Source organism: Onychostoma macrolepis, chromosome 01 (genome assembly GCF_012432095.1).
Source record: "Onychostoma macrolepis isolate SWU-2019 chromosome 01, ASM1243209v1, whole genome shotgun sequence".
Taxonomy (NCBI): Eukaryota; Metazoa; Chordata; class Actinopteri; order Cypriniformes; family Cyprinidae; genus Onychostoma; species Onychostoma macrolepis.
In genome coordinates this window covers 32,894,212-32,912,315 of record NC_081155.1, presented here as the reverse complement: position 1 = coordinate 32,912,315, position 18,104 = coordinate 32,894,212, and the positions used below count along the sequence as shown (strand labels likewise).

Here is an 18,104-nt window from a genome sequence, read left to right as displayed (position 1 = left end):
CTACTTAAAGCTCTGAAACATTTTCACAAACTCACAAAGAAATATATAAAAGGACAGCTTACATTTTTTCCATTTGCATGTATGAATATGATATTTACCCAACATTAAAGTTGACAACATCCGAAAAAGAGAATTTAAATCACACTTAAAGAAGAAGATATCTTATAAAACAAATGGAGGAATTGTTTCCATTTTTACTGATAACCATCAAACCAGAATTTAGAAGTAACCTCACAGTAAGAATTGTGTTCTTTTTATTTAGCCTACAAAATGCAATAGCCACAGAAAGACGTGCAGCGGTGACTCTTTTGGTTAGGCTTATATTTTACTGACACAAGAGGGCAGACACGAACCTTGTTTCGGCTGTTGGTTATTGCGATTATCCCTGAATCCGTGAACAGAAGATTTCACACCAGAGCCCCGGAGAGACCAAAAGCGATGACCAGACTCTTACTGAAATAATGCCAGCACTGTGCACGCTCATTTAAGTGCAGATTCTGAGGTTCGGCGCGTGCATTTGATCGTGGAACATCCCACAGAAGCTTATGTGGTGTCGTGACTTATTTTAGTGGAAGTATTTTTAACAATTTATTTGCAATCTACTATTTTGGTTATTCTGCACCTTGACAATTTTGACTTAAGACATCATATAGTAATTTTTGACCTTCTTTTGCAAAACTTCAAATCTCTGGTGACTCGATCATCAATATGCATGAGTCATTAAGCCCTGGGCTTCCTCGCTTTCTCTTTTATTGATCCGCGTCTGAGCTGCTCCGATAACAGCCAAAGACAAGATATGAGACAACTCAAGGACCATGTCTCCACATAGAGGAACTGGAGAGGAACTGTTATTGTTATTTAGGTTATGGTGACAGTGACGGACAGGTTGATCGTGATGGATGTGAGATGTCGATTTCTCTTCACCTTCTGCTCGCTGCTCATCGCCTGCAGTGACGGGTCTCCGTTCACCGACTGCATTCAGAGCAAAGGGAAAGCGGGCTTTTACAAGGGGTCCATAGACTCCACTGAATCAGGCGTGAAATGCATGAACTGGAGCGATGTGCCGGGTGTTATAGAGCGGTATCCGGGAAAAGGGCTTGGGGATCACAGTTTCTGCCGGAACCCGGACGGGAGAATTCGGCCCTGGTGTTTCTTTCCAAACAGCCGAGGACGCATAGACTGGGGGTACTGCGACTGCAAGCAAGGTATAGCCTACTATATCAGATAAAAGTATCTAATTTGCAAAAAGCAGGCATTTGTATTAACTCACGTGAGGGAAGACTGCGCGTCAAGCAGGTTTCATTTTCTTAAACAAAAGAGTTATACCTCCACGCGCCTTAGTTGTTCAAGATTTTTAAGATTAGTGTAATGTTTATTCTTAAATATTCTGCTAAACTTATGATTCAGAATTAAACCATAGGCAGGTCAAAAAGAGTGCAGGGCATGCAAGCAAGCTAAGACTTGTTAACTCAAATGCATCACGCGTGGGAAAGGTATGCGCGCCCCCAGGTAGCCTAAGTTACCTGTACTGAGAACAAAGCGGCCACTCTCATCCGGTGCAAGGGGTCGTTTTTATCACATGCTTAAAGACAATCTCCAACAGCAGTTTTTGTAATTTGATATAATTTCGGCTGCGGCATTGACTCTTTAGAAGTTATTAATTGTGCACGAGCGCTCTCTCAACAGGCTCGCTCGCTCTCGTGCTTGGTTATTTCTGGAGCGCGAGATAAAGAGATGAGGAAGCCAGTACGATGTAATTTGACAGTCACTCAGTATTTGAAATTATTACCTTTGTGACAACGTGAGAGAATAGCCTAAATAGTTTTGAGACGTATGTAGGCTATTTTACGGGAGACATGGCAGTCACACCTTTTACCTCAATGAATAAGGTAAGTTTGTTTTTAAAAGTCAATTTCTTTATAGAAGTCTAGGCTACAAAAAAGCTAACACGTCCACTGGTTTTCCCGAGAAAAAAATGTTCATGGAACACACCCTGACCTTTGTGACAACATGCCCCAATGTGGCATAAACAATTTCCACATGTGACAACAATCCCCTGTCTCCCCTGTGTTCCCAGAAGCAACGGACTGTATTGTGGTACATAGGCAAAAGCTGTGGTTTCCAAGGTTAATTTTAAGGATAGGAATGTGCATTCTCATGGTCTCTGATATATCATGAAATTTTCATCAAACTATTTTCATATAATATCCCTAGGAAATGTAAATACAGACACAAATAGTCTGATGATGTAACCAATGGGGTCTAATATCGGCCATGGAAAGAAAACTGGGAGAAGATGGCTTAAACTGTAGGCTGAGTTCCTCCATAATCTTTCTGTATTTATTATTTCTGACATTTGTTTACAATCTTTCCAATTATATTAGTTAAAAAGCTCTTTGCATGTGGACATTTGATCAGTGTCTTAATGTGTATTAAATGGGAACCGGATGAGATTATTTAAATATTTTAGTATTTTATTAGTTTATATTTCCAGCACATCAGCCGCCTATCAATTTCCAAAGATTCTGTGAATGTTTTGAAGCGCTGAAATGTTTGAAGAACATGTGCTGCCATCATGTTTAGTTGTGTACTGTGTGTGATTTATAACTGCTCTGAATGCAGCAGCTGGGCTGCACATACTGTAAACACTTAATGCATGAAAAGTGCTTTCACACACAGACATCTGTTCCAGTAGCAAGTGGATATAGGCTGTATTAATACTGTTGTGGCCAAAGGTTGAAAACAATCTCAAAGTCTTTTTAATGCAAGTTTACATTATTCTATTTTATGTATCTAATTTTATGTAGTATTTTGGGTAACTCTTAGGTTAATACAACTTACTGGCATATGTTACATTAAATGTATAAATTATTGCAATGCACTGTTTTGCCAAAGTTTATTGTAATTTGATAATTTGAGTCTGTATGAGAACTGAAATAGCTCTTTTAGCCACAACTGCAAATTAATATACTGTAAATCTGTGAATATTATGTCCAGTTATAATGGAAAGATGTATTTTAATAGTAAAGTAATGACTTTACTTATCTCTGCTCACCGGCTTTATAATAGACCAGATTGTACTGCTTGTACTCAATAGCTTACATTGTTTCCATGACATACATTATAGCTGGCAGTAATTTGCAGTATCACATACACAAACACACACATTTATTATAGAACTGACGAGAACTCGTGGAGGTTAAAGCATTCCTCTGTCATCACATAAAGCAAGTCATGGATTTATGTTTTCTTGCTGCGTAACTGTGGGAATATTTGTAATGTGCACATTTATCAAAATTACGGAGACCAGTGGAACTAAATGTTTGCATTAAATTTTATCATCTGCCTGAGCAGGGAAGGTCAACAAGACTCTCAAGTTTAACTCGCTAACTTTGTGTGCGTTTGCAGGTTCTTTGCGACTGCAGGGAGGCAGATCCAAGCTGGATGGTACAGTAGAAGTGTATCTGAATGGTGTGTGGGGAACCATCTGCAGTAACGGCTGGGATGACCGAGATGCCGCTGTGGTGTGTCGACAGCTGGGACAGGGGTAATACACATACACACATATACATACAGTATGTATAACACACTGTCATAGCACTTGTACTATTTCTGTAGTTATGTATACTGACCTTCCAATTCCGAGTCTTATCACCCACAGTGCATGGCTTGATGCTTACTTATTGAATAAGGGGCACATGTGCCCATAAGTTGAAAAAATTGTTTTTACTTAATAAAGGGATACAATGATTTATAAGAATACAAAAAAGGTTTTTAAACACTTTGAAACACCTCTTGTATTTATTTTTAGGTTTAATAACCACATTCCTGTTTTTCTATCCCCAAAGTTAAGATGTCTTAAAATATTAGTTATAAGTGTTAGTTAGTTTATACACCTAAATACAAACTGGACAGTCCATGCACTGCTGAAATATACAGCATTCATTATGTCTGTTCTCTGTGAGTAGAAAGGGATGTGCACTGCAGTGCAGCGAGACATTTAAAATACATTATTAGTGTTGTATTCAGTTTCTGAAGCCACATTGTCATTGCCGTCACTGCTGGGATAATTACTGTGTTCTGATGACCATATGCTGCCCGTTTGTTTATTACCTAACCACAAAACAACCTTTGTAAGGTTGTGCATGGAATCTTTTGGTATTTGACCCCAGTGGGCCAAAGGTCAAAGGTCAATTTTTCACCTTTAAAATACGACATATGCTTAGTGAGTTGTCCAGCAGTAAATGTGTGTGTGCGGGTGTTTTAAAAGATTGCTGATTTCTCCGGAGAGTTCTAATCTTTGTCACGAACACACCCATGTGGTTTGTGTCTATCACGCTCACACGCATGCCTATCTGAGAGCGTTCATCTGAGATCATTACTGAGCGTGCTCAGAGAGAGGTGACCGCAGGGTCTCGAAGATCACATGACACAACAGTGACAGTTATAAGTCTGACAAAAAGTATTATTTTACCATTAAAACACAAACGGACACATACACATATGTGGACCTGTCATCATTTGACCTGGGGAGCTTAGAACCCATTTGTCATTTATGAATAATTCATTGGGTCTCTCAGCTTTGATAGATGAATAGACATGAATTATTTAAAGGCTAGGGAGACAGATAGACTTCACAGACTTTGATTTATGTTTTCTATCTGTCTGTCTACCACAGGGGTTCTCAAGCTGTTTTGGTCTGCACTCCACCCATGTAGTAGAAGCCGTACACATTAAGATCTCATAGGCAGCACAATATGTCCTTAGGAATAAAAACACATTTCATTGTTTTGTCATTTTCACTGAATAAATACAGCATTGTTTTAACCACTGCTTGAAACTTCATTGGAAACTTACAGTTTTATATGTTATTACTTTTGATAAGAAACAAAGTCTCATCTTTCAAATTATGTCCTTTTTTCCATGAAATTCAATCAATAATTTTCGTTTTGACGCTCTTTGATCACTGTATATCACTGTATATCAGTTCAAACTGTAGCGCGGAGCTCGAGTGAGCACGATCATCCCTTCCTCTTTACTACTAGTTTTAATGTGAAATAAACATGAATGAACATTTCATGCCTCATGTAATCACTCAATCACTGTTTCAACTGTTTCAAAGACGGCAATAAAACAGCTTGTAAACAAAATGTCACATAGATCATTTACCTTAGGCAAGTCATCAGCGTCCACAGCTTGTTAATATAGAGAAGTATAGAGAAGAGCATTTCGTGAAATATTAGACTCATTATATTTTACTTTACCTGTTAGTGATGTTCTAATTATTTTAAGTGAATCTGTTATGAAACAAGTTATGACAGCCACTGTTTAAATGAATATATTTAAACAACAAATACAATTTTTATAATTTAGAAGTTAATTTAAAAACTGCATTTCGTGCAGGTTGCATACAATTTCTAAGTTGACTCTTGATTATTATATTTAAAAATAAATAGAAATTGAATTTAAGTTTGGGCTCTGTTGTCATTACCTTATAGTAATGTAAAAGGGCTCCCTATAGTTTAGAGCATAAGCTGAGGTAGATATTTATACCTAAGAAAATTTTAATTATAAATATATTTATTTAAAGAAAGAGCAATTTGTTCAGTAAACCACTGTTTAATAATAAAAAAGCAATTTCAAGTGTAGTTTCCCCTGTATATATATATATATATATGTATATATATACACACACACACTGTACGTAAAATAGTTTGCATACTTAATGTATGCTGATGATTTAGTTGTTTTTTTCTCCAAGTAGTATTGGCTTTTCGACAGCTGCTAAATATATGTTCTGATCAGATATGATGTGCAATATAATGCAAAAAAGAGTGTTGCCGTGATATGTTGAACAAAATGAATATAAATACTCTCCTCCTACAAATGCATATGCAATAAGGTCAGCCACAAAAATGACTGTGTCCTTAAGCCTTCAAACAAAAATGACTGTCTCCATAAGCCTTTTCATTGCTTATTTTTTACTGCACGTCTTTAGTAAATCCTGACGGTACTTTTTTAATGACAACTGTTAGTGAATCTGGCCTCATATCTTACAGCAGGGACAGAAGGGAGTTCGGGCAAATACACAGGAATAATTTCCGATACCTGTGGCTACAAAGATTATGCTCATTTAAATAAATTATAAACTTTACAGAAATGTCTTGCGATGCCATCGGCATCTCTTGCAGCCCAAGTGGGGTCGTGGCCCCAGGGTTCAGAACATTTGATCTACCATTTGCTGACTTTAACAAAGGTAGATGAATAGTTGAAACAACATTAAAAATGATTAAATGCATAGCTGAGAAAAGACTCAATAATCATACAATAATCATCCTATTGTCCTTGTCTGTCTCAGCTATAGAGCGCGTGCACGTGTGAGTCCTCTGTCACGTCTGGTGGTGTCTGTAGTTCACTGGCAGACTGTGGGCTGTGATGGACAGGAAGAGGACTTACTGCAGTGCAATCGCACCGTCTGGAACGGGGGAGAATGTGTTAACCGTCAGGCGGCTGCCGTCTCTTGCACGCCAGTGGAGGGTATGTACACGCTCACAAAGTCTTTTCATAAACACAGACATAATGACAAATATACTCTCAAGTTAAGAGAAAATAACTTGAAGTTGTGTGTGTGTGTAGCTTCAGTGTTTGTCCCAGTACGTCTCTCTGGTGGGCCATCAGTGTATGAGGGCAGAGTAGAGGTGTATCATGCAGGACAGTGGGGCACAGTGTGTGATGACCAATGGGATGATAATGACGCTGAGGTGGTCTGCAGGCAGCTGGGGTTGGGGTAAGACACACACACACACACACACAAATGTAAATGTTTTACAGGATTTGTTCACTTGTCATGTGTCCAAATCCCATTCAGTTGGTTTGCAATCAGATCCATTCAGATGAATATATATGAAATATGATAATTTCATCTTATCATGGTACTGAAATCATGAGACGCATAAGACAACACAGCATTCATGTATGTGCTTACTTGTCATTCAATGCATAGTGAATGTAATGTGAGAACGAATGAATTCAAACACAGCTGTAGACACTACTGCGCTTTGTTTATGCCATTACATTCATGTTATGTCCCATATGACGAAAAATACTTGAAATCTGATCTGACTGTTGGACTGGAATGCATTGAATTGTATTTCAAACGACATATGCATGTGGTTTGGATTGGGTTTGATATTTAATCAAATGAATCACACGATATACTGATTATTTGATTAAATAAATCCCAATTATAAACAAATAAATATGTTTGTACTAGATTATATTTGTATATATTTAGATATTTGTAACAGATTTGAGTCAAAATGTATCTGTTTTGGTTTTCAAATCTGATTCAGTTGTTTTGTAATTAAATCAGATCCATTCAGGTAGTAAATATCTCAGTAAATAATTTAGTCTAGTGTATATCTGATAAATCTTGCCATGGTACTGAAATCATTAGACGCATCAGACAACATTCATGCATATGCTTACTTGCTATTCAATACATGGTGAATACCACTTATGAGAAAGAATGAATGAATTCAGAAGACGTACTGAGCTTTGTGTATGCCATTACATTCTTGTTGTGTCCCATATGAATAAAAAAGGCTTGAAATATGATCTGACTATTTGGATTGGAATGTGTTAAATCACATTTCAAACTACATATGGTTTGGATTGTTTTTTAATCCAATTAATTACATTAATTACATTGATCACAGTTGAATCATAAACAAAATGTATATTTGTATTTATCAATATCTATTATTAATAATTCGATTATTCTAAATGAATGCATTATTTTTCATTTATTATTAATTCATTAATTGACAGCCGTACAAAAATTACAAAACAAATCTGCCTGTCTGAACTAAGCCATAGAGGCTTGACCTGGTTTCTTGGGAACAAGCTGTCTATTTAGAGGAACACCAGGGCGTTCTTACAACCAAGATGTGCGAAAATAGAAGGAAGATAGAGAGGAGGTAGGAGTGTTAGATGGAGAGAGGGAAAGAGAGGAGTAGAGTGTCTTCTCTGCATAAAAATGTGAAATATTTTCTTGGGAGGTTCCTGACACACAAAGCCAAAGTGTTCTCAGTAAGAAAGTGAGAGTGTGAGAGTCAGACAGAAAAGGGAGATAATGAGAGTATGAGAGCCAGAGGAACACAGAATGAGAGGGCAAAGAGGCGTAAAGTGTGATTTAGAGGGAGGAAAGGAATTACAGAGGAACGGAAAGAGGGAATGGAAAGATCAAGATGTGAATCAGGTTGATTGTTTCAAGCATTTCAACTATATTATACCGGCGGGCGTAACAAATGGTGCCCAAAAGTGAGCTTTGCAGGTGTGTGTGAGTTTGTATAATAATCACTCATGTGAAGGGCTCTCTATTGAGCGGAAAAACTCCTGTGGAATAAAACGCGTGGGTTCGTGCACATGTTGGAGACTGCAGTTCCACTTCATTTGCCTCTCAACTTTCACTGATTATTGACTGCTGAACTTTGTGCTTGATTGCCTATTAATCACAGAAAGAATTTAAAAATATATAATCTTAATGCGGCCCACTAGTGTACTTGAATTAATTTGATTTTGGACACGAGTGTTGCATCTACAGGCTGTTTTTTCTTTTCTCTTTCATTTCCTGTTATGCAGTGGCCCTTTTTTCCTGAAAATCAATGTGAAGTAAAAAAGAGGTATCACATTAACATAAACAATTGTAATAGACTGAATAAAGGAGTAATTTTATCATTTAGGGCTGTAATATACAGTATATTCATGTGTAATTTCAGTAAGAAAAAAATTCCCATTCATTAAACAATAGACTGTTCTGCTCCCACTTTCCAAACTTTATTTGTCATTTACTGCGTAAGTTTAAGAGAACAGCCTCAAAAAATAAAAAAGCACCTAATTACACAATCATTATGTTTGCGATATGGAAAAAAAAATTAAATGTACACTACAGTTCAAATATTTATCAAGTACTTTACATGTGCTTTAATATGTTTTGATTTCAACACATAATAAATTTACTTATTTAGAGCACAACAAAAGATTACTAAGAACATAATTCGACATTATTAGAAAGTGCAATTTTGAAACGTGTACTTAAGTGTGTTAAGATGCTTTTAAGTGGGTTTTTCTTTCATTAATATTATTTCTACAACTACAGTTTTTGCTAAAATCTTTTACCATTTAAAATACACTACAAGTGTACATTCAGTACAATAACTTATTGCACTTATTTTTCACAAAGGAGGTTATAAGTTCCTCAGTGTGAGAAGAAGCTCATCTGAATCATAATAGCAAACATACTTGATGTTCTTCTGTCTTCTGGAGGAACTTGAATCGCTGCGGCCACCTGCTGTGAGATGCCTAACACAAACAACTCCCTCCGATTTTCTAATGACTATGTAAATGAATGAATGCAAATTAGCTAGAAAATCAGGTTGTGGGATGCCAGCTTTAATCTTTATCAGTGAGCGATTGTTTCACTTTCTTTGAGTTGTTAGGAACTTCAAAATTTTCCATTAAAGTATTGTTTTGTTTTTTTCTGATGTATGTGTACAGGGGCATTGCTAAGGCTTGGGTGGGAGCATATTTCGGCGCAGGCTCAGGGAGAGTATTGTTGGATGAGGTGAGCTGCACAGGAAATGAGCTTTCCATAGAGCAGTGTCCAAAAACTGCCTGGGGGGAGCACAACTGTGACCACACAGAGGATGCTGGAGTGTCTTGCATTCCACTTACAGGTACACATGTACATATATACAAGTATGGACAAAACCTGTGTGAGAAACAGACTTATAATGTATATATATATCCTTTTAGGGGACGGTTCCTTTAAAGACAAAGTTTGGTTAAATAAATGCTCTTTTTGTATCTGGGAGGATGTTTTAAGCTTTGAAACTTGCAGGACGTTTTAATGGCACAAAGACCTCTTACATGTCAAAAGATCAAGAACAAATTGATTTCTCATGTCATGACTTCTTTAATCAAACACATGCATGACTTTTTTAAAAACACATTTTGCAGGAATTGTTTTATATATATTGTTTGACCTGGGGTTGATGATAAAACCAGGTGTAAAGAGATCCTCTCTCTCTTTGTCAGATGGTGCAGTGCGTCTGGTTGGGGGTGTGAAGGGTTATGAGGGGAGACTGGAGGTTCATTACAGAGGTCAGTGGGGGACCGTGTGTGATGATGGCTGGACACAGACCAACACACAGGTTGTCTGCAGGCAGCTGGGCTTCAGGTAGCATACGGACACATGCATAATATCATGTATTTTTGATTTGATTGTCTGTGTGTTTATTATTGACTGCTTTGCTTTGCTAATTGTGTTGTGTTGATGCAGGTCAGGGGAGAGTGTGTCGGCAGGGCGGTTCGGGGTGGCGGTGGGTCCCATTCTCCTGGATGATGTCAGGTGTACAGGAAAAGAGCCCACAGTAACACACTGCAGCCGGAGGGGCTGGTTCAAACATGACTGCACTCACATCCAAGACGCAGCCATTGTGTGCAACCCCCAACGCTCCAGACACGGAGTGCCCACCAGTAAGAGCTCTGACACACTCATGTACACAATCACACACACACACACACACACACACACACAATTTAGCTCTGCCTTATACGTTCTCTTTCCCCAGAGACTTGGGAAAAATTCAGACACTGAGGGAAAAACATTATAAATTTCATCAGCCATAAATCTGACATGACCTATGAAATCCAGATACAGTTTGAAAGTTTGAAAGTTAAACTTGCAGAAATATCAGTCATTCTAGTATTTTTCTCTGCAAACTTTGTTTGTTTCTTCTCTTTTGTTGCTCACATCTTCCCTGACAGAAGTTTCTTTCAGTGACTCTGAAAAAAACTGTAGAGGTAGATAGATCTTACACTGAAAAATGGTAACCTACACTCTGAGAAATAAAGGTACAAAAGCTGTCACTGGGGCGGTACCTTTTCAAAAGGTACACTTTTGTACCTATTAGGTTCAAATATGTACACTTTAAGTACTAATATGTACCTTTAAAGTACCAAAATGGACCCTTTAGGTACTAACATGTACCTTTGAAAAGGTACCGCCCCAGTGACAGCTTTTGTACCTTTATTTCTGAGAGTGTAAAAATGGTAACAGTTTAGTTGGTTTCAATGGGCATCATCAGTCATATTTAACAACATTTCTATTGATAAGGGTTGTCAGTCAATGAATAAATAAATCGCTATTAATTACAAAATACACTATTAAAATATTAAATTAAAATATTCAGTGAGTCAGTGAATTATATATAATCTGTTTTTACTTATTATTAAATCACTGTTAATGACAAAAAACACTCTTTATGTGTAAATCATTTTAACTGCTGTATTTAGGCCCAAAAAGGAGATCTATTTTGTAGAATGGCCCTTAAAATACTCTTATGTGCACTCCATATGGTTCTGATATGTGAGGTAATATACTTTTCTATGAGCAATTCAGAGTTATGCTGACTATTGGGGTTGCTGTGGTGATGCCTCTACACCTGTAGCCCATGTGGCACAAGGGGTGGTGTATGTACACCCATTTACGCACACATAAAACATGAATTCCTCCTGTGAGGAAGCTGATTCTGTCTATCAGTTGAACGTTACATTACACACACTACTAAATATGTATGCAAAATCCAAATGGAGAATTATTATCTAACAGATCTTTGGTAGAAAGATCTCTCTGATATCTTATTAGAACTCCGCTTTGATATAGCATTGTGTATCAACCGCCTCAAGACAGACCGAACGAGTTCTGCTAATGGTCAGAGGGCATGAAGTCAGACGTTTAACAAGTACAGCTGCCACTAGACTTATCATGGCTGACTCCTGCTGAGCTTCATAAAGAGCTGATGATTTTACCGGATCCAGACAGACATACAGTTAAACGTACACATGGAAAACACTCCTACACATCCAGGTGACAGAATTCACCTCATTTGTTGTAGCTCTACCTCAGACTAGGTTGAAAAATTAACATAAATTCATTTAACCTAAATGAAAACAATGGTAATTAGTACAATACAGAAATGGCATTAAGTTTTAAAAATTTTTTTTTATATTTAATAAATATGTAATTTAATTATATTTATTTAAAATATAGTTAATTTTAATTGAGTAAAAAAATAAATTAAGAAATTTCAAACACAAAAACATAAATTTGAATATCAGTAAAAGATAGTTATTTACGACACGGATTCTTATTTGGAGAGAAGTTTACCCTTCACATGCTTCACTACGAATGAAATATATCCTAAGTGCGACTTGTTACATATTTGTTAAATATACCAGTATTTTCACATTATTTTGCTGCTTTTCTCTTTTTTGATTTGTTTCCACTTTTCCCACAATCCTAGAACCCTTTTGTAAAATGTAGCATATTAAGAAAAGAATATGTGTGTGTGTGTGTGTTTGTGTTTGTGTGTGTGTCTGTAATAGATCTTTATGGGCAGCAGGCCAGTCAGAGTGTGAGTAACAGAATGAGTGACAACACTGGAACTGGGAACTGGTGAGGAGTGTGTCAGTTGGATACTCACACATACATACACACACTAGATACTATTGTTTGTGTGTAAATGCCCTACTGCAGTTATTTTTCCTGCACTCCCTGGCTGATTTAACTTTATTGACTTTGGACAGTGTAGCTGATGCTTTCAAGAGACTACACTATAGAGCAGTCTCCCTCTTTAATTCATCTTACTCAAAGAGATTCAGATGAGTGTGTTTGTGTGTGTATAAACTAAAGACTAAAGAAGTCTCCAGTTCTTAGTATTCTCATCAAACACATTGCAGTATTCTTTTATATGGACACACGCACACACACACACACACACACACACACACACACACACACACACACATACATACATAAATCTAAAGTGGAAAAAAAAAAATCTAAATGGCTGCATGTGATAGACTTCTGTTGTGTTTGTTTTAATTAATAGATGAAAAAAGTAAAAAGTAAAAATTAATTTTAATTACTATATAGACTATACCTACACCTTGAAGATTTTTAAGTAAGATTTTTAAGATTTACTTTAAGATTTTTTTTAAAGATCTGAGGATGTACCTGGATGTCTCCAAATGGAGTTTTTGTGAGATTTAGCTACCTTCTGGGGACAATTTGTTTTGTATTACTTTTTTATTACTACCCTAAGTGTTTCCTCCTGATTTGCTTCTTGAATTCATCTTACATGCACACGCACACAAGTACTGGACTTCCTCTGTCAAGATGGTTTTATGAAAATGTGGTGTGTGTAGCTCTATGGGAAACTCTCAGAGTTTAAATAATGTTTCCTTTTCATTGAATGAGCTTAAATGTAGTTCCTACTTGCCTGTGAGCCACATGGAATCCATAAGGGTCTGTGCCCACAAAACTCAGATTTCCACAGGACCGGAACACCCGTCCTTCACAAAGTCATTCATTTCAGTTAGTAAAACTCTCAGCTCCATTTAACTTATTTGATCATGCTTAAATGCATTTAGCAGAAATCAACAGATTTCCTTCTAAAGCAGCACAGTGGTATGTGATGTGATTAACAGGAAATATCCTGTCAGTTATGCTGTTATAGCGACTCCGTTAACTTAATTTTGAAATGGTGGATTACTCAATATCTATATCTCTGCCTCTTTATCTCTCTCTCTCTCATAAACCTGAAGGGTCGTGTAACACTGGAGTACTGGCTGCTGAAAATTCAGCTTTGCCATCACAGAGATAAATTTTAAAATATATTAAAACAGAAAGCAGTTATTTTATTTTATAATATAATAGCTTTTTACTGTATTTTTTATATGATAAATTCAGCCTTGGTGAGAATAAGCGACTTTCATTCATTAAAATATCTTGCCGACCCCAAACTTTTGAATGGCAGTTTATAAGACCGAAAGATGGCCTATGTATATATATAAACACTCAGGTTCTCACTCTGTAGAAACATGTCCAAATAAATAAAACTATTCTGAGTGTGATTTTTGGAGTGTTTTTCATCGACAGAGCTGATGAAGAGTAGAGACCATCTGAAAAAACATTTCAGCATGGATGGTTATCACATGCGAGTGTATGTGTGTGCCGCTGGTGCTGAAGGCTTTATGAAGTAAATTTTATTTAATAAAAAAGTCGTTGAGTAACTGCTGACAAGTGAGACATGGCTGTGAGAAATGAACTTCAAGCTTTAGGAATGATTAGTATTGCAGATGTTCATAAAGCTGTATGTTTTGTTAACATATAGAATATGTAGCAAAGCAGTAAGCCATGAGAAGCTGTGCACTAAGTTACTGTAAACTGACTCAGGTGGTAGTAATAATAATCAAACTTGTAAATCTAAAATAATCCAAGCCTGTAGGCTATGCATGGTTATCATGCAACTTGGCACATTCATGTAAGTTTCAGCTATTGTGCAGTCATGACTATGCATAGATTACTTGCCCAATCAGAATTTAGAATCAGAACTATCAGTTTTATAAACAAACTTTGCTATATATTCATTTTGGCTGCAAATGTGTATGAATGTGTGGTCAGTAAGTCATGTTTACTTTTTCTTGCACAGAGAGTGTCGCTGATATTGCTGACGGGTCTGTAGCTGGTGATTGATTACTTTTGTGTGTGTGTCTGTGTGTCTGTGTTATGTGTAAGTGGAGGCAGGTGTTCCATGAGTGGAAACCTAAAACTGTCCCTCCAGCACCAAGTGTTTTTTTTTTTAAATATGTCTCTTACTGTGATACGCACACACGCACATGTATATAAGTTTTCCTTCCATAGCCTCCCTCATTTCCTCTATTGTTTAAATGTATTTCAGATAAACAGTTTAAGTTATAGTTCAGCCCAAAAATTCATCATCATTAAAGTCAGTTTTGTCCAAAATAACATGGGATCATATTGACTTTCATTGTATGGACATTAAAAGAACTAAAGAGAACTTTTTCAGAATGTCTTCTTTTGTGTTCCACAGAAGATAGAATGTCATGCAGGTTTGGAACGAGTTGATGCGAGGGCGAGTAAGTGAACTCTTTAAACCAGAGATGTGTTACGCATACAATAGGAATCACGTCTGTCGATTAGATATTTGTCATTTAGTAGACATTTTATTATCCAGAGTCACTCACGGTACACGGGTTTAGGGTTAGGGTTGTCACGGGTTTAGTCTTCTTTGAGCAACCCCAGGTTAACCATCTTCATCATGGGCACAACAGTTCTTGAGTGTGAACTAAAGATATTTGGCCATAAGTTTTGGATGATTGGCACCAGCTTAAAAAGTTATTGAAACTCTTGTTAAAGTATAATGCACAATTATGAGTTCCAAAAATTGCGTATTGTCAATAGATATTGTGTAAAATAGGTTTTCAGCAATTTCATGTGAGTCTCGTTTGCCATCTTTAAAGGGATAGTTCACCAGAAAATGAAAACTTTGTCATTATTTACGTACCCTCAAGTTGGTCCAAATCTGAGCGTTTTTTTTTTCTGTTGAACACAAAAGAAGCTATTTTAAAGAATGTTGGTAACCAAACAGTTACCATTGACTTCCATAGTATTTTTTTTCCATACTATGAAAGTCAACGGCTATCATGAACTGTTTGGATACCAACATTCTTCAAACTGTTTTCCTTTGTGAATGCATACAGATTTGAGTAAATGACAAAATTTTCAGTTTTGGGTAAGCTATACCTTTTAAATATTATACGTAACATATAATGCATATATCTATTATATTATATTAGGGGTCAAACCGCTACTTTAAACCTACAGCCAATCAGATCCATCCAGATCTTTAACTACTGCACTACCACCTGCTGATAATAGCGAAATGCAGCATGTGTGCATTCATATATTTTGTTTTACCTTTCTTTCAGGTATGCCTGTGAGACTGGTGGGCGGAGAGAATGAGAGAGAGGGGCGTGTGGAGATCCTGGTGGCTGGCCAGTGGGGGACAGTTTGTGATGACGGATGGACGGATCGGGATGCAGAGGTGGTGTGCAGACAGCTGGGTTACAGGTGACATCAACATTTCAAGGTCAACTGAATAGCCGCCTATGTTGAGTCATGTCATGTAATACCTGGAAAATTAAGGTAAACCGTAAACAAAATAAATGAGGTTTGATGACAAACTTTGATATTGGCTTGACAAAGCCTGGTTTGAAAGTATGACATAGTTTTAAAAGTTTAGGTTTGAAGGTTTTATTGTCAGAAAGAAAGTCAGGTGAAGACAGAAAAACAATTAAAATCTCACAAAGACCATATTAGACCATTTCAGGTCCCATTTAACCTCATTAAAACATATCAAATCAGCTCGGTCCCCAGTAAACCTATCCAGACCCAACTAGACCTCATAAGATCACTAAAAACCAGTCTAGGTACTGTAGTATTTCTTAACAAGTGTTCTTAGGCATTGTTAGCATGTTAAGTGGTGTTAGGATGATGTACCAGTTTTTAGATGTAGCTAACGTGTTTTAGCAATGTCCTAAAATATGAGTATTCTAATGACTATTTTTCATGAAAAATTACTAAAGCAATTTGATAAAGAATGTAAAACCTTGTGCTGTATTGTGAGGAGAATACACTCAGGAGAACAGATGGATAGAAAGAATTCACCTCCTTCACAATAGACAATTAATTTCACAATAGATTTATTTAGCAATAGGTTCTGGTCTATTTCATGAATAGTTTCGTTTTTTTGTTTGGAAGTGATTTAAGATCTTATAAGTTCAGTTGTGAATCATGCATATATGTTATTGTTGAGTTCGGGTTACAAAACTGAGAAGACCGTCAGATTTACACACACTAATGTGATCAACACCTTCCCTCACGCACACCTCCTGAGGGGGGTCAGAGGTCAGGTTATGACACTGTAACTGATGCTCATATCTGATGAGCTCACTTTTCTCTGCTGGAGTGGGCGACACTTTGCTCTTGTTATGTTTGAGATTCTGTGCTTGCCTGTGTACGTGTGTGTGTGTGTGTGTGTCACAATATATGTTCCTCTTGAGCGAATACACCCAGAGCCTACACAGATCTCTTATTGTTTAGTGTTTGAATATGTTTGTAGGTACAATATCATTCACACTTTAGACTGAGAAAGGAACTAAACCTAGTTTAAGAATGTGATTCTGATTGGTGAACCAATTAATAATTAATTGGTTTCGGTTAATTGGCTTTTATACAACAGCAGTGTTATTTTAGTATTATTTGTGTAATATTATATTTATTAGTATTTTGAATTAGTTTTTATTTTTATTTTCAGTTTTCTTTTTTTATTTTATTTTAGGTTGTAGTTATTTTGTTATGTGCTTTTGTATATTTATTAGTTTTTTTTCTATTTAACTTTTTATTACATTTTTAGTTTTACTATTTTATTTTAATTTGTAATTTTTGTTGAAGTATTTTAAGTAACATTTTCATCTTATTTTAGATTTATTTCAGTTAATTAAAAAAATAAAGGGAACATTTGAATAATTTTAGGTTTTGTTTTTGGTAAACAATAATAACCTGTTTTGAAAAGTACAAAAATGTATTAAAATGTATCTTTAACTGTCATTGTTTTGCAGTGGGCTGGCTAAAGCTCGTGTAATGGCGTATTTTGGAGAGGGTGAGGGGCCTATACACACTGACAATGTAAAGTGCACAGGTGGGGAACATTCACTGATTGACTGTATCAAACAACCGTTTGGGACCCACAACTGCCGCCATAGCGAAGATGCCGGCGTTATTTGTAACTATGGGTTACAGAAGGATTCTCCTGAGGTCAAAGGTGAGGTCCTTCATCCTGTCATGGCTACAGCATTCACATATTTGAAACTGGCAGCGTAAATATCTTGTCTAACAACTCCTTTTGTGTTTTTACAAGTAAGAAATTCATATGGTTTTGAATAGACATAGGGGAGGAAATGATGTTTTCATGTTAGGATGATCTGTTTCTTTAAGGCACATTAAAAGAACTGCAATTAAATGACCATTATTGGACTTTATGAGACTTACATATAAATCACTGACTTTATTGTAACTGATGTTCTTTAAGATGCAGGGAAAATGTGTATTTTGCAGTAACGTTTAAATATATAAATATAAATAGTCCTGGAGCCTCATTTATAAAATGCTGTGT

General features: G+C 36.5%; 1 protein-coding gene across 1 annotated transcript in view; it reads left to right on the top strand.

Annotated features, from left to right (window-relative positions):
- The first annotated feature begins 423 nt into the window (after positions 1-423).
- The window catches only part of prss12 (serine protease 12), a 37,017-nt gene continuing 19,336 nt past the window's right edge, over positions 424-18,104 (top strand). Inside the window, exons 1-9 of the mRNA XM_058792577.1 lie at positions 424-1,205; positions 3,409-3,547; positions 6,359-6,537; positions 6,637-6,787; positions 9,559-9,737; positions 10,099-10,240; positions 10,343-10,539; positions 15,859-16,000; positions 17,551-17,753. Coding sequence (XP_058648560.1) covers positions 866-1,205; positions 3,409-3,547; positions 6,359-6,537; positions 6,637-6,787; positions 9,559-9,737; positions 10,099-10,240; positions 10,343-10,539; positions 15,859-16,000; positions 17,551-17,753 — 1,672 coding nt within the window. The 5' untranslated portion in view covers positions 424-865. The remainder of the gene's footprint in view (positions 1,206-3,408; positions 3,548-6,358; positions 6,538-6,636; positions 6,788-9,558; positions 9,738-10,098; positions 10,241-10,342; positions 10,540-15,858; positions 16,001-17,550; positions 17,754-18,104) is intronic.